This window comes from Sceloporus occidentalis, unplaced genomic scaffold, assembly GCF_023333645.1.
Source record: "Sceloporus occidentalis isolate IW3139 unplaced genomic scaffold, rSceOcc1.0.p SCAF_5, whole genome shotgun sequence".
NCBI classification, from domain to species: domain Eukaryota; kingdom Metazoa; phylum Chordata; class Lepidosauria; order Squamata; family Phrynosomatidae; genus Sceloporus; species Sceloporus occidentalis.
In genome coordinates this window covers 55,620,249-55,642,891 of record NW_028316985.1, presented here as the reverse complement: position 1 = coordinate 55,642,891, position 22,643 = coordinate 55,620,249, and the positions used below count along the sequence as shown (strand labels likewise).

Sequence of the window (22,643 nt, the reverse complement as noted above, 5' to 3'; positions counted from 1 at the left end):
ATGAGATATTGTGGAGATGGGACTAATGACTAATATGCCCATTAATGTAACTGAAGCTAGGGTAAGGGCAAACGCTGTAGTAATGTAAATGTCAATAATTTGTGCAAGGCAGATAATGGTAGAGAAACTAAATGTGAGATAGAATTTAAATCATTTTCATTGTGTTACTGATTCCATTTTCCATATAAGATGGCACCAGCATTACAGAGGAGCTAACAAATAGAATGTTTATTTAAGCCATCATTCTGTATGAGCTAAATGTCTCAGTAACAATGATTTATGAAAACACAACAAAACATCTCTTCCTAGATCAAATCATGGGAAACACAGGACAGAAAATATTTAGCACCACTCCATCTAACACTTCTGGAATAAGGCAATATATTGAATCCATAAAAAAGGTATTGCCTGAAGCCTCTTTTAAACAAATGAAACAGTTTGTTATCAATAGTGTATATTTATTTTATACAGTATAGGAAAAAGTAATACTCTTTAACTATACACATATTCAGCAACACATGCACCAATCCTCTTAAAAGAAATCATACTGGCTAATTAAAGAGATAGCTTTCAAGGAGAAGCACAGAGTTGCATTCAAGGAAGCAGTGAACTCTTAGCAAGTGAAGCCCTGTCTTTTATAGACTAATAATACAACCACCACCACTCACCCTCAAAACTTGCCTAGAACAGTTAGAATGGTTAACCCATATGATCCTGCTGGGCCTTTATTGAAATTACAGAATCCAGAATCCTCACTTGGAATATTTACTTTTTTCAACTACAAATCCCCAAATCCTCTAGCCAGCATGGCAAGTATTAGTAAATAAATATAATAGTACTAGTAGTAATTTTCCCAAGCTATGATAACAACAACCTCTGCTATATTATTATTATTATCATCATCATCATCATCATCATCATCATCATCATCATCATCATCATCATCATCTCCTGTCTTGTCACTACTTCCATCCCCACTACCAGCAGTACCATTCACCTCTTTTGGAAGATGTTTCTCTTTCCAGCATAGGGAAAAAACAATACCAAATACCACAGCTGCACCTTGCCTTGTCACAATCCGATTGTCCGCTTCTGAGCTTTCTTGATAAATGGGCCTACTGTATGAAGCTCCCTAAAGGCTTTGAAAGCTTGTTCAGGAATTTTTCTTATCTTGTTCCCAGTCCTTTTAATTGGCAGCCTCCTCTGAATGAACAATGCAAAACTACCCTCCATCACAATGGCCCCTACTTTTCAATATAGTTAAGGAGCTTTATTTTTACACACTGCTGCTAGGACTCTAGATATATCATCACTTATTTTATGATTAAATAACTTTTTGGGACAAATGAAAACTCAAGGCAGTATGTGAACCACAACATATAATTCACATGGCTGTTTATTTACTGCTTTTGAGTTTTGATTATTTGAAGTTGTAAGTAATTAACAATATTTACTCATTCATTCTGTATCTGGATGACGATTCCAGGCAAAACAACAATGTTCCACAACTAATTTGGACACAGTTGTGTGAACTTTCATGCATAAATGTTCATAACATATTTCAACTGCTTAGCATATATGTTAAATTTCTCTATAGGCATGTTGTTGTTTTTTTTGGGGGGGGGGGAGGAGGGGTAGACATGTAACAAAGAATGTAAAAATTAAAGTAAAGGAAAATGATGCCAAAGAAGTTACGCAATTCTGACAGTTACGCAATTGTTAATGTTTACCCTAAAGGCTGGATGGATGAGAAGGGAACTATGGTAAATGGTTGCTATGTGATGTGTGGGGGAAGCAACCAGGCACAGGCAGGGCTAAGAAAATGCACCCATATAAAAAAGGATGAAAACTGAAAGCAAAGAAAATCATGACTATGGGGCAGTACAGATGGGCGGGAAAACGCTGTCCCTTTTTGCTGCGTAGCGTTGCCACGGCAAACAAATGGCAAGGCACTGCTGTGCAGCAAAAAAAGGAGCCGCCAAGAGCGGATCCTTTTTGCGACATTTTAAGGGCTGCACCACCGCTTCCTGGAATAGACATGTGGGAGCTAAGACACCCACTTGTCATCAACACACCACCTGTGTGCGTGGTGCTGCACAATAGTGGCACCGTCCGCACGTAGTAGGGCTCGGGAGCGTACGATTGGTGCGCGTTCCCAAGCCCTACTATTGCCGCCATGACACTGCTTCCTGGCGGTGTGTACTGGGCCTATATTAGCAGTGATTATGGCCTTTAACGTCATAACTTTACCTCATTTTAACTGCTGACAAACACACAAATGTCTTCTTCAGATCCTTCAGATTACAACTCCTCCCAGTGCTCCTTTGAGGGGAAGCACCAAACAGCTGCTACCACTATAAATTTCTCACCCTGGCATTTAAAAAGGGTAGGAAGAGATAAAGGGATTCCATCTCAACATAAGGAAGAATTTCATGATGGTGAGAATTGTTCAACAGTGGAACACACTCCTTCAGAGCGTGGTGGAGTCTCCTTCTTTGGAGGTTTTTAAACAGAGGCTGGATGGTCATCTTTTGGGGGTGTTTTGCTTGTGTGTTCCTGCATGGCAGAATGGGGTTGGACTGGATGGCCTTGTAGTCAATTACAACTCTATAATTCAAAGTCATGAACTGGGAATAGGCATTTCTCATAACATGAAGAAAATTGCTAAAATTGCTCATTGCTTCCTTTGAGAAAAAAATTAAAGAAGACTCATATCCCTATGCTGCAAGTGAAACATAATGAGAAAGGGAGAGACTAGGTGGATTTATTTAGTGTTTTCCCCTTTCTGGTACAAAAAAGTATCTGTACCAAGCTAGTGTCATTTCTACTAATATTGTACAAGAAGGTAACTGTTACCACATTTTCTAATTTTGTACATTTTACAGAAATGCACTGAAAAGTTGCAGAATGCACAAAATCTTTCAAATTTGGACTAAAAGAAAAAAAATAATTCTCATTGTTTTGCTGTGAGGAGACACCCCCCCCCCAATGTTATGCCATATATTACATTAGAATTAATCAAGTCAGATGTACATCACTTGCTGCCATGCTAATACCAATGATTCCAAATAAGCTTCTCTGTAGTCATGCTGAAAGCAGTGAAAGATCAGGATGAGATATTGAGTTTTTCCTCTAGTATACAAGGATTCAGCATTAAGGCATATAACAAGCTGAATTCTTTTTCAGGGGCAATAACATGCTTGATAGAGACTTTCAGTTGTGTCCCACAAAATGACAGGCATAGGAAATTTCTGACTTTTTCCTACCATAGAACCATTTTCATGTCTTGCTTGGTTATTTCTGTTTTAGTTCTATGTTTTCCCCCTTTTCTGAACACAACCATATTTGATATATATATTTATATAATTAAAAAAACCTCAGAGTATCCAAACCTACATGCTTGCTGCATCAAGTAAAATGGCATAATAATTCTTCTACAACCCAAGCAGTACTTAACATGTTTGCCAGGATTTCTTAGTGAAATGTCTAAAGCTCATGTAAACACAGACAGACTTTCTCCCTATAGCCTGGGAACTACATGAGATACCTCCCCCTCTTTTCGTAGAAGGAAACTGCCATTGCCAGTCCACAACAATGCAGATAAACAATATTGTAATGAGCTTGAGCTATTCAGGTAAACACAGGGCTTCCTGATATGTTGGAAACCATGGGGTGTTGCTTTCAAGTCATTCTTTTCAAGCAGTGTCAGGGGTATTTAAAAGTTTGGCATTTCCTCTGGGAAAATATTTGTTTCTGCAGACTGTATTATAGCAGGATAGGTTTTCAGAGATATCTTGATCAGATCAGACAAGGAATTGTTTATCATATCTATGGCCAGCCCAGACATTTTGCAGCTTGAGACAGAACAGCCAATGGCTCCCTCTCCCAAGAAGACCCTCCACCTCCAAACCATTTTGGCACCTAAACTGGAAAAATCTCACTGGAAAAAATGTGCCCCTCCTCCCCTTCCTAGTAATAAAAATACAACAACAACAACAACAACAACAACAACAACAGAGACAGCATCAGCAACAACTGAAAGTATTAACAATTTGCTACCCTTGCATAACATGTCATATCTCATGCTACCCTGAACACATCCAATCTTATTTGATTTCTATAGTTAATCCGGGTCAAGCATAGGTTGTACTTAGATGAAAGATAACCAGGGAATACCACAGTTATCCAGGTTGGTTGCTGTTATGTTGTTATTTGACATCAAGTTGGCTTGGATTGATTCAATCAAGGAAGTCACAACTCTGAGTCTTCAAGATCTGAGCAGGGTTCCTGGTGACAGGTGCTTTTGGAGGTCTTTCATTAATATTGCCACCATGAGTCAATATATAAGATCTTTCTCTTTTCCTCCTGCCTTCCATTTTGCAAAGCATTATCATTTCCCCCCAATACATTATGTCATCTCATGATGTCTCCAAAGTATAAGAGTCTCTATTTAGTCATTTTGACCCTATAGGGAGCTGGAACGTGTCCAAAAGAGGGTGACTAAAATGGTATAAGGTCTGGAAACTATGCCCTATGAAGTGTGGTTTAGGGAGCTGGGAATGTTTAGCCTGGAGAAGAGAAGGTTAAGAGGTGACATGACAGTCATGTTTAAATATTTGAAAGGATGCTAAATGAAGCAAGCTTGTTTTCTGCTGCTTCAGAGAATAGAACACAGAGCAATGGATTCAAACTACAGGAAAACAGATTCCATCTAAATAGGAGAACTTCCTGACAGTAAGAGCTATTTAACAGTGGAATGTGCTGACTTGGAGTGTGGTGGAGTCTCCCTCTTTGAAAGTTTTAAAACAATGACTTAATGGTTAATCTGTCAGGGGGTGCTTTGATTGTGTATTCCTCATGGAAGGAGGTTGGATTTGATGGCCCTTGAGATCTTCCAACTCTATGATTCTATGTATCATGTCTCATTAGAACAGCATATTTTAGTGGCTGCCTTACTAATGCCCAGTGGCATAGTTAGCTCCATTAATATAGCATGTATAATATAGGAAATCATAATCAAGTTGACAGGATAAAAATCAACTCATTTGAAATGTGGTGCTGGAGAAGAGTAGTACAGATACCATGGACTGCTAAAAGGACAAACAAATGGGTCCTAGATCAAATCATTGAATCATAGAATAATAATCAAATCAAGTCTGAACTGAAGTGAACTAGAAGCCAAGCTTACTAAACTAAGACTCTTGTACTCTGGATGTATGAAAAGACATGACAATAATGCTTGGTAAAATAGAAAGTAGTAGGAAAAGAGAAAGACTACATTACAGATGAATAGACTCAATCAAGGAAGCCACAGCCCGAGTCTATAATGCATTACATACAACATATAGCATATAACAACACAACAAAACTCTGAGAACTATTCCCCCCCCCCCAATTTCTTGTCTTTAAGGAAAGAGGCCCAATCTTGGATGAATCCATTGTCAAACAGCCATATTTTTATATCAATATCTGAAAAAGATGTGAATCTTCAAGAGCCAGGAAAAAGCAGATTAGTCCCATACTTCTGTGTTGGGATTTGTGAAATGGCACTATATATAGTGATTATCTGTGATCCTGATTCTATCAAAACCAACAAATGAACTAAATTATCTGTGAGTTGGGATGGAATTTTTAGCAATTCCATCTCTCTCATTCACAAGGTCACCATAAGTAAAAATCAACTAGCAGTTAACAACAAAGACAAATACTTGTTTGTACAACTCTCAGTCAAGCACAACTACATCTAGATACAACCCTTTATTATTTTTGCTGAATAATAATAATAATAATGACAAGTTGGATCCAGACTTAGTCAAATGTACAGCACACTCCTTTAAATCAGTGGGAGTCATTATTAACCCATGATTTCAGTGGATTTGCAGATCTAAATTAAGGACTGTTTTCTTCTGAGAACATCTGATCACAGTGCTGGCTACTTCCACAGCCAGAAGAATAATGTTCATTACTTAATAAGTTCAGAAATCATACCTCATTCTTCTCCTTCAGTTTTGTGATCATAACAATAACTGGACTATCCTCTTGCCATACCATCAGCCAGAAATCATTGACTGTATTAATCATAGGGCCCTGGGTTGCAATGAAAGCTTTCTCCTGGCCACTGTAACCCTGATTTGGATACAGACATAAAAACAGTAATATCAGATTAAGATTTTAATGGGAGTTAAAAGAAATAGGCACTTGAATAAGAAGAAAGCCAATTCAGAGAACTTGTGAGAACTTATTTCTGATGGATTATTTGTTAAGACAATATATTGCCCACTGAGTACTCATTTCACACACAAAATAGAGAAGGTGGGTGTATAGGCTAAATAATAATAATAATAATAATAATAATAATAATAATAATAATAATATTCCAGCTCCATATGCTTGGATCTCATTACTCCGATTAGGCCAACTCTGCAATATTGTGCAGGCTTTAGGATTCTTCAGAACTCTTCCTCAGGTTAGATGGTAAATAAAGCAAAAAGGATGGAGAAGGGGAAGGGAAGCAATAGATGGTCAAAGTGTGGTACCTGCATTAGGGAATTATTCTTTATCTGTTTCTCTGTCCCAGAAACTTTTAGGAAAGCCCAAGAAGCAATTTGAAACCATTTCAGTGCCTGATGGAGCCATTTTCCATCTTAAGACTGTAAACAGATGCAGAGGCCATGGCTGAAGCATCAGGCACTTCTGTCCATCCTTCTTCCTGCTTTGTTTACCGTCTATTTTGATGAAGAATTTAGGAGAACTTGAAAGCTTGCATAGTCTTTTGTGACCATTGACTTGGAGCAATAAACACATTCTGCTCATATTGATTTTACCATGAGATTGTTCATAACTTTCTATTGAGAGAGAGAGAGAGAGAGAGAGAGAGAGACTGTTCCTTTTTATATCAGGGCTGTGGAGCAGTGCCATGTGGGGAGAAAAGGAATGAGCAGTAGCTCAGTAGAACTAAATTTTTCTAATTGTTCAACCAGAAAATGAGGTCGAAGTTGGCAAATTCTCACAAGGTACACCAGTTTACTTACCCTGATGTAGTTTGCATTTATGTAGGTGCTCAAAGTGTCCCCTGGGTACTTTGGTTTCAAACAGACCCTGCTTATAGGATCTGCAAAGACAATGAAAATCCTTTTACTGTTGAAAACAACATAAGTATATTAGACGCTGTTGTAGTGGTAGTTGTGGTGGTGGTAATATACATACATATATTAGAAGTGGGGGGACATTCTAATATTAGATTAATATTTTGACACAGCTGTTACAATGGGCACCAGCATCTTAGACAGTTGTGATAGCCAGGGTGGTTCTATGGGGTTATTTGTACAGCTGTAGTATGCTTAAAAAAAAGGGACAAAATGCCCCAAGGTTACCAGATCCTATCTAATCTTGGAAGCTAGTCAGTCCTAGTTAGTACTTAGATAGGAGACTGCCAATGAATACCAGGCGCTCTAGGCTGCATTTCAGAGGGAGATTCTGACAAAACCACTTCTGAGTATTCCATGCCTAAGAAAATCCTGAGAAATCCATGGGGTCACCATAAGTTGATAAATGACTTGAAGGCGCACGCACGCGTGCGTGTGCACACACACACACAGAGTATGCTAAGAATCACTCTGAGTTTACCAGAGATGAAACAAATGAGACAGGAACCAAATGAGACTCATATATTCTCATCCTACTGCTTTCTGGTTCTGTCTAGAGGAAAAAGGGAGGTGAACTGATATGCTGCAATAAGGCACATAGTGTCCTAATGCAGGGACAGAATCTATTCTTCCCCCTACCTCAGAAGCAGACTTGGGTTCCTTTCACACTGCACAGTCATAACATTTTGATACTACTTTAATGGCTTTCAGTTCACCCTGTGGAATTCAGGGATTTGTAATTTGGTGAGACACTGGAGAGATTCAGTGTGGTATAGTGCCTCTAAATGCACAGGAACCCACTGGGTGACCTTGGCCAAGTCACACTCTCTCAGCTTCAAAGGAAGACAAAGGCAGACCCTCTCTGAACAAATCTTGCCAAGACAACCCTGTAATAGGTTTGCTCTAGGGTTGCCATAAGTCAGAAATGACTTGAAGGCACACAACAACACAGAGGCATTAGAGCACCCTAGCAGAGGCCTAAATGTAACTATAAATCCCAGAACACCATATGATGGAGCCATGGCAGGTCTCTTTTACACCTCACAATTATAGCACTTTAATTTTACCTTTGTTGCTATGGACCTGATCTTTCCTATCATGGATGTCTGAGTGCTGTAGAGATCTGTCCTGCTTCTCCATCTTTGCTGACTGACAGAAGCTCATGGACCAAGGAGGTGAAACTGGGAGAAAGCTGTACTCCCAATTTCAAGTGCAACATGACATACCTCAAGCACACTGCCTAGGCAGAAGCCAATGGCATTTCCTTTCCCAGTGAAGACATTAGAACCAATGAAGGCTGTTAGAGGCTTCTGCATAGGTATTGCATTTCAATAGCGTGAGTTAGGGTCCTGCTTTTTTATTTATCAATCCCTTGCAATGATCACTTAATGATGGGGGAAGTGAGCTGCAGCCAGTCACAGAGTTCATCAGGGCTGCCCCCCAGACATTTGCTGTCTGAAGCAAAGGACAAAAAATCCCTTGATTCTATGAACAAAAATCAAATTGACTGGCTATGGAACTGCTACAACACTGGCAAATAATAATACTCAGAGGCAGCAGACTGGTTTAGTGGGTACATGACATGTTGGCTGGAAGACAGGCACAATCTTAGCTGCCCACTAAAGATTCAAAAGAGACATAGCCAGCCTGAATTTCCATGAGAGGGTGTTAAACAGTTGAGTTACTACTACAGAGAAAGCCTTGTTGTGTGTACCCACCAAGGACCCTGAGTTTGATCATGCTGGTAGATGATAATGATGTAGCTGTATGCTACCACGTCAAAACTGCAGTATGATGAAAGCGTATTTAGGTTTTTTAATTTATGATAGCAAGCCTTCACATCCTGTGAGCATAGAAAGCAAATATAGTCCATCTGCCCTTTGAAGTGGCCCATGAGATTTTGGATAACACATTTCTGAAACAAGTGGGGGTGGGAAGACTGGAAGAATTGTCAGACACCTGGCAGAGCAAAATCCCCTTGTTTTGGGGGCCACTTGTTGCTGGATTAAATGTGAAGTACTTAGAACAATGGGAATATGCTTCCATTGATCCCAGTGTGTTCATTTGACCCAAAAATTTGTGAAAAATTGATTTCTAGTGTGTCCTGAAAGTCTTCCGTGTTTGGTAAAATTGAATGTGGCATTAAAAAAGTGTCATGCATGTGGATATACTGAAAACCAATAAATTGGAAGAAAACAAGTCTGATTCACATTAATGAAAACGTTATAAAGGCCACTGTGTAAAGGGGGAAAAAGTCTGCCTCAATGTCAAACCATCAGAACAGGAGAATTTAGTCACTAAAAAGTTACCTAAAAGACTAATACTTTATATCTAAAAGACCAAAAGAAAATCAAATGTAAAACAGAATTACTGAAACCTGACAGTTACTTTAATACAAGGCAGTGACAACCAGGCAGAAGTGGATGGACAGAAGTTGAAAGCCTATGGCTCTTCTGAGAGACCAGTAGAGGGGAAAAAATACATACATCATTTCACACATCGTTTGCTGGTCATGCTAGGTGCCCTAGTTGAAGAGGCACACCCAGTGTTGGGAATGGAAAAGCTGACATATGCAGCGAGCTGATAATAGGAAAAGGGAGGGCTCCCCTGCTGGATGAAATACTAATAAAAGTTGAAATAGACTTACTTGGAAGGATGGTCTTATAGCGATTTTTAGTCCCATGGCTGGGAATGTCAAGCTCTTTAGGATCCACAAAATTCATTGGAATTTCCTAAAGAGGGAGGAAAAAGAAAACTGAATTAGCAGTGTTAGTATTTATAAGGAGCTACCCTAACAGCACCAGATCCCATCTGATTTTGGAAGCTAAGCAAGGTGAACCCTTGTTAGTCCCTGGATGAGAGACTACCAATGAATACCAGGTACTGTAGGCTATATTTCAGAAGAAGAAAATGGCAAAACTACCTTTGAATATTCCTTGCCTAAGAAAACCCTATGACATTCACAGGGTTGCCATAAGCCAATAGGTGACTTGAAGGCACACACACTCTTGTTGCTAGCAAAGATGCAAGTAATGAAACCTTGGCAGGCTATGGAGGCTGAGGTCCATTGTAGCTGGTGCGTTAGAAGGCAGGGCAGTAAGTGGAATCAGAGGTAACCCTAGACTGCCCTTCAAAAGAACCAAACATCTCAGATCTTCATGGAGGAGAGAGAGAGAGACAGAGAGAGAGACAGAGAGAGAACAAACAAACCATACTCTGGAATATAAACTTCTCTGTAAAACACTACACATTCAGACATCACATATATCTCCAAACACCACTGTTATGGTTTCTAAATAATGAAAAGCAACTTTGGGAAGTTGTGACATTTTAAAAAAATAGAGATAAGAGAGACCAGGGCTATTTTATTCCTTCTGTGTTGCACCCTGTTTTTCTTGTTCAAAATCATCTTCCTAAGGGTACTAGAACTGGAAATACATGGCATGGCTCAAAAACATGATCAGGCTCTTTGTTTTTTGGGCATTCCTTCCAAGACTGATTGGCCAGGGAGAATTCACATTCAGTAGCAGCATGTGTCTTGGTTCATTTCCATAAGTCCTTAGAAGGTATTTGCTATGTAGGAACTACCAAACACTACCATTTTGGGTGTTTATACATTTGTGATTGTCTTTTTGATTTATTTATGCTGGTTAAGATTGGCAGAATCTGAATGCAGCATATTGTTGTTCTGTGTTTTTAAGCTGTTTTCAATGTATGGTATTCCTAATGTGAGCCTATCATGGGGTTTTCTTGGCAAGATCTGTTCAGAGGAGTTTGCTTTTCCCCTCAGCTGAGGTCAATTGCTTTCAACAACTTTTTATTTCTACATGGTCATGTAATGTGTTCTTTTTATTTCTACATGGTCATGTAATGTGTTCCCCTGCTGGTTGTAGAAGATACCCACACTTGGTTTAAATTTCCCTTTGATTTCTCCATCTTCTGCTTCCATTTACTCAGTCTATTTGATTTCTATCTCGGCACATCAGGTGATGTCCAGGTATACAGTCACCTCTTTGGTTGCTGGAAAAATGTGTTTCTAACAAACTCTTGGTTTTGCAAATTCAATCAGTTACCCTCCTGATTCATGTCTTGATTCAAAGGTCTTAAGCATGCCTGGTGTTCCTCCAGTTGTACCACCCCACTGGGTGACACCTCCTCTGGGATGACACCCAGTATGTACCGCCCCCATGACACCACTGATCACCAGCAGCTACAGGTTAAAATCACTGTGGCTTGGTTAAAAGGGACAAGGCAGCAGGGTGAATACATGTGTGTTTGTGAGGGAGAGAGAATGATTCTTTCTTTTACTCCCTCCCTCTCTCTCTCATGTGTGTGTGTGTTGGGTCCACCCAGCACTGCCAGTCCTGCCTGTTCATGTGTTCTCTAAGTACGTCAAAAGGGTCCCAATACTCCAAGGGGAGCTGATAGATAGAATGTCATGATTGAGAGTAGGGGGTTGGTATTTTATTGTTTCATTATACTATGTGAATGATATTGCATGAATTAATTTTTAAGCATAATTAAAAGCAGTTCAAATGTTTAAAGAAGAAGAAGAAGAAGAAAAAGAAGAAGAAAAATATTTATTTTTAGCAGGCCTTTCCCTTTGGATTGAGGTGGGTTCCAAAAAAAATAGTAGAAATACAATTACATAATGCAGTAAATCATAAAAAACCCCAATCCCCAACCCAGAATAAAATACAGTGCATCCGGGTCATACGCAGGCACCTTTTACATGGCTTTCAGCTTATGCTGAAAGCCACGCATCATGCATGAGCCCCATTATTGTCAATGGGGCTCGAGCATACACGCTATTTGCCTTACACAGAGGAGTCCAGAACAGATCCCCCACGTAAGGCAAGGGCACACTGTAACACTCAGATTATAAATTATAAAAGACATTCAAATTACAATTACAAGTTAAAATTAACTAAAAAGTTAAAAGTATAGGCAGATGATAAAATAGCTGTGGGCATAGGGGCAGTCAATTTTTGGAGGTCGATCAGGGGAGGCCTGCCAGAAGAGATCCGTCTTGACTACCTTCTTGAAGGCATCAAGGGTGCTAATCTGACAGACAGGTCATTCCACAGTTTTGGCGCGGCTGATGGCTTTGTGGCTTTGGAGTGGTCCGTGGTCAACCTGGTCTTCTTTGGCTGCAGAAGGTTCTTCCCAGAGGACCTGGGAGTGCGGGGTGGATTGTATGCAAAGAGACACTCTCACAAGTAAGCTGGACCCAAGCCATGTAGGGCTTTAAAGGTAATAACCAACACCTTGTACTGCGACTGGAAGCTAATTGGCAGCTAAAATGCATGTGTGTCAATGCTGTATCAGGCCAGAATGCTGGTTAGGCAATTAAGTCTGAAGATTTGGAAACACTAAAAATACCCTGTAAGTGGAAACTTAGTATCTCAGGGAGACAACTTTTAAATATTTTCATCTGAGTTCATATCAAAAGAGAAATCTGGAGCCTTACAATGAATATGTACTCCAATTCTCATATATATGTGTGTGTGTGTGCGCACGCAAAAACCTTTTTTTAAACTAATGATCAATAGGCTTACCATGAATTCTGTCTGAAGCAAATGAGAACTTGCAACGGTGTCTTTTAACTGCTCCTTTGTCAAGATCCGGCTAGCAGACTGGAGGTACTCCATTGCTACTTTTTCTCTTGGTGTTGGCACAGCTACAAAAGGTTCAACGCTTCCTAAACTGCTCATGTCTAATGTGAGTGAAACATTAGATCCTCGCCTGCAGCATAAGACAAACATTGTACAATTAGCTTTTCATCTCATGTGAACTGGTATTTAGGAATGTGGGATTTGTTCTATGCAGTGATTTACTAGATTTTCCAAAGTAGGGTGATCCACAGAAGACTACAAATAATTGCAGGTGGATTTTTTTTTATTGAGAAATGCACCTGCTTCATTCACAGAACTTTGTAAGGATTTTCATCATCTTCCTCATCCTTTTGTAATTTCCCATGTCTTCCTACCATCTTGCATCTTTTATTTTTCCAGAGAAAATCCAGTAAGGAAGAAAAGATGAAACAGTTGCACAATATCCGTTGATTGATTGCATAAAAAGCTTTATCAGGAATTTCCTATGCCTTGAACTATGTCAAGATGTGAACATACTCATGATCTATGACATGCTAAGGTTGACTTGTAGTTACTTCATCATGTCCAAAGCTAATCCATGCATTAGTTAAACCATAGCCAGTTTGAGATCCTCCAGATGTCATCTCTCACTAAATAGATGAGGATTAGGACTAAGATTAATGGGAGCAAAAATACAATAACATAACATAAATTGTTTACGCCTGATTTAAACAAACCTAGCTTCAACTGCCAACCTATCCAAACTAAGCCAAACAGAAAGCTGTCCTACTAGACATTAACTTGTTTTTTGAAAGCTAAAATAAAGAGGAAGAACAAGCACTCAAATCTAAACAGCAGCCTGTTTCTCCTCACTAAAATTCTTTCAGACTACCATTTTCTGACATCCATCAGCACATTACAGGATCCTTATAATATCCATCTTCGTTGTTGTTCTTTTCTACAGACATATCCCTTTGAAAACAATACTGTTGTTGTTACTTTGTTTTGATCTAATAAACAGATTGCTTTGCAAATACTAAATCCAAAAGCAATTAGACAGACAGACAGACAGACAGACAGATGGATAAATTGTTTCTTCTCTCTCCTCCTCTTTCATATTTAATGCGAAAGGAGTTTCTTTAAGATATTTGGATTCATTTTATGGAACCAGTTTCTTACCTGCCCCTTTGCTTCAATGGAAATGACTTTAAATTATTTCATGGTCACTTGGTAATAATTTATCATGGGGAAAAAACTCTTATCAAACAAGAGAACAAAAGGGAATTGGCTTGTTAGATTTCAGGGCTTGGCCCCGACTCTCCAGTTTTCATGGGTCATCTCCAGGCAGGTGACAAGGGTGAAAATTCTCCATTTTGAGGAGCTCAGTTACAGGTAAGTGGAAAGGGCAGTATGTAAATCTCCAGTTCAGCTAGGAAACCAGCAGCTTGATACAATTTGCAAGAATTAGTTGATTGGTTGCTGCAATGTGATCTAGGCATTTACTAAGTTAGCTTCCTCTTTGCTTTCCAGTTTTTGCAGCTTATCGTCTGCTCTGCTGTTCATCCACCTTCTGGCTAGAAACAAGTAAAGTACACTAAAGTGTTCCCTAACCCAGCCCCCAAAGTAAGCAAGAAGGAATAATCTTCTTATTTCACCTTGATCTGGCAGCAACTTTTTTTTACCTCTAAATAAGAAAATACATTCTCTCTTTCTCTATATATTTGTGTTTGAATGATTGGTTGTGAGCAAGTGGTGGCTGGCATTAATGCATAACACTTAATGACATCACTGGGACTGTATCTAGGTCTTAGGTTTTGGCCTTCTGGCTAGAAACACCTTCTGGCTATAAGCATAGGACACTGACACCACATGACTGGCAATCATGCAGCTGCCTTGGGAATGCATTTGGCACCTTGGTCATTGCCATGTCATTCACTGGTGGGGGCCAGTGCAGCTATGGGTGGGAGGCAGTATCATGTGATCAGTATCACCAAAGCTGCTTCCTTCCCAGTGAAATTGCACTTTAAAAGCCTTGTGTGATAATCTCCTATGGACTTCATCACATGGACAAAAAAGAGGGGAGCATAGCGGGATGCTCCAATCAATATTGTGTAGTAGTGTGAAGATTTTCACATGATGTTGTGCAATATTGCAACTACCCTGTGATTATCAGGTGAATAAAGAGGAATTCTAGCGCCACTTTTTATTCATGGATTTTCCTGTGAATAAAAAAACGACACTGGAATTCCTCTTTATTCACCTGATAATCACAATATTGTGCAACATTGTGAGAAAATCTTCATGTTATTGTGCTATATTGGCAGGAGCATCCCACTATGCTCCCGTCTTTTTTGTTCGTGTGATAAAGTCCTTAGTCTGGTCCTAGATCGAGAGGATGAATAAGTGAAGGTTACTTCACTCTTGTCCTGTTTTGGGTTTCTTCTAGACATCTGGTTGGCCTCTAGAAGACAGAATGCCGGACTAGATAAGGTTTTGGCCTGGCCCAACAAAGATCTACACTCTTCTTATATTCTTAACAAACTAGTAGTACATGATACCATCCTCCTTAATTTATCTATGGTAAAGCATGAGTGGATGTTGAGCCAAAAGTAAGTTAATTTTGGGAATAATCTCTCTCTCTCTCTCTCTCTCTCTCTCTCTCTCACACACACACACACACACAACCAGTCCCTGGAGTTTATCACACAGAAGACAAATTGGTAAAATCCTGTGCAGAAACAGGATTTTAAAATCTGGGTGTTATCAGATGTGTTGGTATGAAAGAGAAATAACACAAAAATAATCTGCACAGAAAGTTCCTTTGTACTTTTGAAATTTAGCAAAAGTAAAAAGGAACTGGTTTTGACAACTTTGCGTTCGGGTTATTTTTGTGTTATTTCTCTTTCACACAAATATCATCTGAAAAACAACCTGCAAATGTAGGTTGTTTTCAGTTTAAATTTCATTTCTGCACAGGATTCATCCCATGTGATAAAACTTCCTTGTTTCACTATTCCCCTTCTACATCTCTTTGAAAAAGGGCATCTTCAATCTTACAATCTTCTCCCTCTACAAGTTTCTGCGATTCCCCCCCCCCCCAGTCAAATGAGCCAATACATTCATATTGTTTTGTAACAAAGCATAATTGAAATGTTAATATTTTCTTTGGCTTTTACATTGTTTTATCCACCAGTTATAGCAAAAAGGGTTACTTCCTTTCTAACAAAATGTGGCAGGATCTAATTATAACTTTGGTTTATGGCATTTTCCAGTTCAAGAGACTCATGGTGTTGAGAAATACATTAGATGCAAAGGTATATTAACCAGAAGACAATTCACTTGAAATGGTTTAAGGAGGTATTTAGAAAGAATATATTTTAGCATTTAATAAAGGATAACAAATAAATACTCTGAAGGATATTTAATGTGAGAAATAAGAAGTATAATAAAAATTTAAAGCCTTCAGCACACCATCAGTCATAGTTTGAAAATTTTTCAGAGTTTGAAAATATCCCTTTTCAGACTACAGCTCCCAGAATTCCTCAGCGAGCATGGCCACAAGCTCACTGGGGGATTCTGGGAGTTATATTCCAAAAAGGGACTTTTCCATATTTTATAGGAATGAAAACTCTTCTCAGCTGAATTCCTCCTGGATTGAATGGAAAGAACTTGAACAAAATGCAACAGCAGATGCCTAGGCTTTAAGACGTGGGTTCTGCCACAAGCATATACAATTGGCAAAATAAAAAATGGGATGTATAGCTCCCAGTCCCAATATCAATTTACACTTCTGCATGAAACAAAGTGATTGTTTTCCAAGAGAAAGCTATTTGCCATACTCATTGATAGCATTGATATGCTAGGCTAAGATCTTCCTCTTCTTGTAGGTGGTATTAGTATATTAGTATTATTCATTTATTTATATAGCACCTTCAGTTTACATCTCCAGGCTGAACACAACCTACTCTCTCAATTGTTCCTCATAAGGATTGGTTTCTAGACCATTAACCATCTTGGTCATCCTCCACCTTTTCTTGAATCTCTTCCCTCTCATAGAAGATTAGGCAGTTATTTCCTTGATTTATGAAGGTTCACTGACATAATATTTAAAATAAATATGATCTAAATATTTTAAGATTCAAACTAGAACAATATTTAGAAAAACCCTGGCAACACAGCAGCAGTGCACATTAAATCAAGAGGAAGAAACTTTCAGAAGCCAGTTTCATTTGCAATCCTAAACATGCTTGCTAGGGAATAAGCTCCACTTTATAAAGTGGGACCAGCTTCTAAGTAACTGTTCATATAACTGTACAGTTTCAATAAAATATCTTAATCAAGCCTGCTCAAAAGCAAGTTCTATTGGTTTCAGTAGAGCTTACTCCCAGATAGTTGGAGATAGGATCGTAGCCATAGTGAACTACATATGGTTAGGAAGAGATTTCCATTCAGATTTTTGATATCCAAACCCAACTCCAACACTTTGAATCAAACTGATCCTCTTACTGATAAACAGAAGTTACAGTCATGGGAGTTATGTTCTTAAACATGTTAATTTATGGGAGATGAAGAACAGCTAGAAAATTCAGCAATCTTTAGCTTCTTTTTCCCATGGAAAGTCCTAGTATCAATTAGAATATAGCAATAAGGAACAAATAGTAAGAGCAAAGGCATCACAAAGAGAGTGCAGGGAGCAAACTGCACTGGGTGACACCCCAGAAAGGGTGTGTGCATCCAGTAGGGCAGTATACCCAGTCGGCCTGGTGTGGCTTCTGGGTGAGAGAGAAGGGACATTGCCCCTTTTCTTGCTCTCAGTAGCCATGCCAGACACTGGAGGCCATCCTGAAGCTGCAGCATCACCCTCCTTATGAGTGGCTGCTGTTGTGGGACCTGGACAGTCTCTTCTGTTCCAAGTTTGGCATGGGTGCTGGATGAGCAGCCATACCAGACCCTGAATGGGCCCTCCATAGGCTGTAGCACTGCCCCCCCCCCCCCAGCAGTAGTCTTGATGGGCAGTGGGTGGAGGGCCACTGGGCAGGTGAGTGATGCAGTGAATGTGAGGGAGCGCAGGACAGTCCACTGTTGCCCTTGAGCCCTTTAAAGACACATGCACTGGGTGACACCAACCACACAGATGTTACTGAGTAAGATAATATTTTTTACTCTGTGAACTGTTATTTATGAATACATTTTAGCAGCATTCATTTTTGCATGTGTGTTTTTGTGCATATACCATGAAGTTGCCTCTTAACTTATGGTGACCCTGTGAATTCCACAGGGTTTCCTTATTGAAACTGAGAGGTGGATTTGCCAGTTCCTTCCTCTAAAACATAGCCTAAGGCAGCTGGTATTTATTGGTGGCCTCCCATCCAAGTACTAACCATGACTAACCCTGCTCACCTTCCAAGATCAGACAGGATCTGGTGCCTTTAGGCTATTTAGGCCCCTAATAATCCGCACACTAGTCTTTTCTCACTTTTGCTGGGGTCAGAACTATCACTTCATACCACCAGTCTGAGGTGATATTTTTAGCAACTGTGCCCAAATGATTCAAACGGCAATTTCTAAAGGCTGAGGAGGGAAGCTACATCAAACTGGAAAAATATTTACAGGGAGCTCCACCCATCCATCTCAGGGTCAACCAATCTGGTGAAAATCATAAATCATTAGAAGGCTCATTTCCTGCCTTTATTTCACCTTACATTAAATTCTCTTTTTGTATAACTGCATTTGCCAGTACACCCTTCTGGTTATTTCTGTAAAGGCAGGCCTGAGTTTTTGTTCCATGCTCACTAAGAACCTGACACCAGTCCTCATTTTGTTCAGTTCCCTTTTTCCCGGTCAGGGAATGAAGTGACGCCAACTACTACCACAAATTTTTTTAAAAGGGACTGTTGGGACTACAGCTCTCATCACTGGACTCTATGTTGTAGTCCAAAAAAGTAACTTCAAGCCATGTGGATATCCTCCAAAGTGTAGCTGCTTTTGTACCATGGCATTTCAGACAAAGAGATCTGCCTCCTTCTGTCTGTTCCTTTGCTGAGATGCTCTTCTCTTTTGCTGATGTTCCTCGCTGCTGGAAGGATGTTATCAATCATCCATCCAGAGCACTGCATTCTGTTTTTAGAGAAAAAGTGCTTGGTTTGCACTTTCAGCTGACACTGCAGCACTACCAACCCCACTCTGATGTTTTCTGAAGAATGCATTGAAAGGAAACAGACTGCAAAGCATCACCCCTCTTTAAATGTTTTAGTTATCCTTAAACACACACACACACGTGCACACACACACACTTGTGTGTAGAGTACAATCACAGTAGAGGACATCTAGGGGTGCCGTGAAAATGTGGGTGCACATTGTTGCTTCTGCAAATAGGATGGCAAACTCAAAAATGACCCACAAACTACTCGGCATCTCCAGTGCTCCAGTTCAGATCTGGAGCAGCTTCTGAGAATTATCCAGACTTCATCATGTCAAAAGTGTATGAAGGAAATACTTTTTGAAAAAGTGTTTCTAGACAAAGTTTGTAGCAATCAGTATCTGGCAGGGACAGGAATCACTCCACATCCTGAGCAGGAAGACAGCTGACAGGAGAGCTTTCCCTCTTTTAATCAGACTTTCTAATGTAGTGCCAGTTCTCTCCTGTACTTCCCTCGATAAGGCTGTGCTGCTTGAGCAACGGGAACTGACTGTTCAAAAGTGCAAGCTTGGAGAACCTCCCTTCTTTTCCTGTCCATTAGTTCTACCAGCAAATTGGGTTTTATCAGGAAAAGCACGCTTTCAGATGAAACAGCAGTGGCACCCCAAGAATCTTGTATGCATGTGTGCACACACAGACCATGTTCCATAGCCCAGACAGATATTTTAATTAGTCGGTTTTCTAGTCCAATACCTCAGCAGTTAGTTATTGTTATCTGAAGAAAAGGGGCAGGCAAAGTGGTCAAGGAAATGAGAACATAGCTAATATATGAGTTTTAAGTATGAACAATGTTTATTGTCTTACTCTCTGGAATGCTAGAAATTTGGGGACTAACAGAAGTTTTAATGAGGGCGAGAAAAAATTCTTATTTTGCTCTCATTTTGCTGCCCTGCAGCTACACCTCTGTGGATGTGTACATGCATCAATTGCATGTCATGTTGCTGAATAGAAAGAATCAATATGGAGAGTGAAGATACCCGTGCTTCCCTATTCCGTGTTGTGTATACCAGTATTGCTGACATGATCTGGCATGCCAGTTGTACTGACATATGAACTGGCTAAGGTTTTAAGCCAGTAAAGGAAGCCCTGGTGGCACAGTGGTTAAACACCAGTACTGCAACCACTCACTCAAAACCATAATGTTGCGAGTTCAATACCAGCAAAAGAGCTGAAGCTTGACTCAGGCTTGCATCCTTCTGAGGTCACTAAAATGAGTACCCAGATTGTTGGGGGCAATTAGCTTACAGTTGTAAACCGCTTAGACACTGTAAGTTCAGTATGAAGTGGTATATAAATGAAGCTGTTTGTTTGTTTGTTGTGAATTCGATCCCAGGCAGGGCTCCAAGATCCACTCAACCTTCCATCCTTTCATAGGTCGGTAAAATGTTTATTGGGGGCAACTGACTTACACAGTGTAAACCGCTTAGGGACTGTTAGTTCACTGATAAGCGGTATAGAAATTCACTTGCTATTGCTCAAAAGGAACAAATTTCAGCCTCATTCCCACTATCTTTTAAAACTGGATCATGAATCAATTTGAAACGGTTCAAATGACCCTAGTTCCCACTTACTCTGAATTGCTGAAGCGATTCTGAGAGTGGGGGGCATGCTCTAGACCCATTTAAACCATGTCTTTTTGATGCTGAATTTTTCTGCTTCTTTTTCGATAAATCTATTCCACGCAAGTGTGAACCACAAGCGGATTGGAATCGATTCAAATTTCCCCTTTGGCCAGCTGGAAACAAATCATTTTGAATCAATTCATTGGTGAATGGGAACCACAAGAGGGTTATTTTGGAGGGAAAAAATGTGATTGGGGAAAATGTAATGGGAACCACGCTTCGTTGTCCAATCGATCCATTGATTCGGATTGCACACCGATTTATCCGTAAGTGGGAATGAGGCCCTCCATGTGTTGTTGTACTGCAACTCCCATCATTAGTGATGGGATGATAAGTGGGGATGATAAGAGTTGCAATCCAGCAACATTTAGAGGGTGACCCAGTCCCAATCCCTGTTGTAGACTATTCTAGATTCATCACTAAAATGATGACAAATTTGTCCCTCGGTTGGAAAAAATAAGGCTCTCCAGATGTTTTTGGATTGCAGTGCTCACAATCCCCCATTATTGGGAAGGTTAGCTAAGAAGGTAGCTAACCTTCTACCTAGAACTCTAGGTAGGTAGGTAGGTAGGTAGGTAGGTAAATAAATAAATAAATAAATAAATACATATTGAAAGCCACAATTGCCTCCTTGTACTAAATGATTCGAAAAGCATTTTAGTATTCTGTTGCTTACCCCTTTCTTTTTAAGCTACCTATAAAGTAATGAACAGTTTAACAGGTCTTGGAGATAAATCACTGACAAGCTACCCAAACTGTCTGCCAGATGTCGGCTACTGATTAATTAATCTTAAGTTCAGCCAAAGGGAAGAAAGTGCAATGGGTGGGACAAGCAAGACAAGTACAATCAACAACAGACTGAGGTGGCTTCCTGTCACCTTGGGAATGAAACTGATTGGCACTGTGGTATTTCCTTTGCAAAAATCAAAACCAGTAACAACAATAGTTACAAGAATTTGCCTGCAACAAGAAGCGGAAGAATGCAGTGTGCTTCATTTCAACTTTTGGTTAATTTACTTGAGACGCAAAAATGTATTTTTTGCAACATGGCCACAATTACAAAATTCATTGATTTTTAAAATCTTCATGCTGTAAAACTGTTATTTGAAGAAAGGTAGTTTGATTTTCTAGGGACTACATACCCCAAAAGCACCAGATCCTGTTTGATCTTGGAAGCTAAGTAGAGTCACCCTTGGTTAGTACTTGGATGGGAGACTGCCAGCAGACACCAAGTGCTGTAGACTATATTTCAGAGGACAGAACTGGCAAAACTACCTCTGAGTATTCCTTGCTTATGAAATGGGTCACCATAAGTCAACAGACAACCTGAAGGCACATGCACACACACACACTTTTGCTTCCTAAATCAATCTCCTCCCTCTATGACTGCCACTGTGTGTTAACTCTTTGGCAATTACATTTTAGAAAAGGTGGAGAGCATATCCAGCAGCAGAAAAAACTGAAAATGCAGGGGAATAAGCTTTCTTTTTGGAATATTCACAACCATGAATGATTCACAAATAGCTGTCTCTTGACTTTGAAGGTACTTGTTCAGTGTTTGTGCTCGATCTTTCTCAAACAAAAAATTGCAAGTATCATGAATCAGGAAGAGAAAAGGCCTAGATCTCAGAAATCACTTAATCTTTTAACATCTGCTTCATTTCAAATTCACTTTATTAAATTATTTTAACTACCAGTGGCTTCCATATCAGCATGGTAAAGAATCTGCTTCACATTTTTAAAAGAGTCATTTAAAGCTCTGATCTCTAACCCACACCCTAATAGGTTCAGGATCTTTGATAGGTCCTTTAAAGTTTGCACCAAAAATTGTTGTAGATTTTCAACATGGGAGCCACCATCTGCCAGTGCTTTCAGCATTACTGTTCATTAAGATCAAACATTTCAGCTTCTTCCAACACACTCATGCATCTAAAGTTTATATGATGAGGCTATGATGCTATCATGACTAATCCTACCTGTGCTATGTTGCCTGGCACTCTTTCACTGTCTTATGCATACATCAGTTCCCTTACACGTGTGTGTGTGTGTGTGTGTGTGTGTGTACACTTGTCAATACTTACAT

The 22,643-nt window shown here is 39.7% G+C and overlaps 1 protein-coding gene across 4 annotated transcripts in view; it reads right to left on the bottom strand.

Annotated features, from left to right (window-relative positions):
• The window catches only part of PTPRR (protein tyrosine phosphatase receptor type R), a 130,364-nt gene that overhangs the window by 7,981 nt on the left and 99,740 nt on the right, over positions 1 to 22,643 (bottom strand). For all 4 annotated transcript variants that reach the window (XM_089524112.1, XM_089524113.1, XM_089524110.1 and 1 more), the window contains 4 exons: positions 12,704 to 12,890; positions 9,793 to 9,877; positions 7,032 to 7,111; positions 5,989 to 6,126 (listed from right to left, as the gene is read on the bottom strand). In XM_089524112.1, the coding sequence (XP_089380238.1) occupies positions 5,989 to 6,126; positions 7,032 to 7,111; positions 9,793 to 9,877; positions 12,704 to 12,890 (490 nt within the window). The remainder of the gene's footprint in view (positions 1 to 5,988; positions 6,127 to 7,031; positions 7,112 to 9,792; positions 9,878 to 12,703; positions 12,891 to 22,643) is intronic.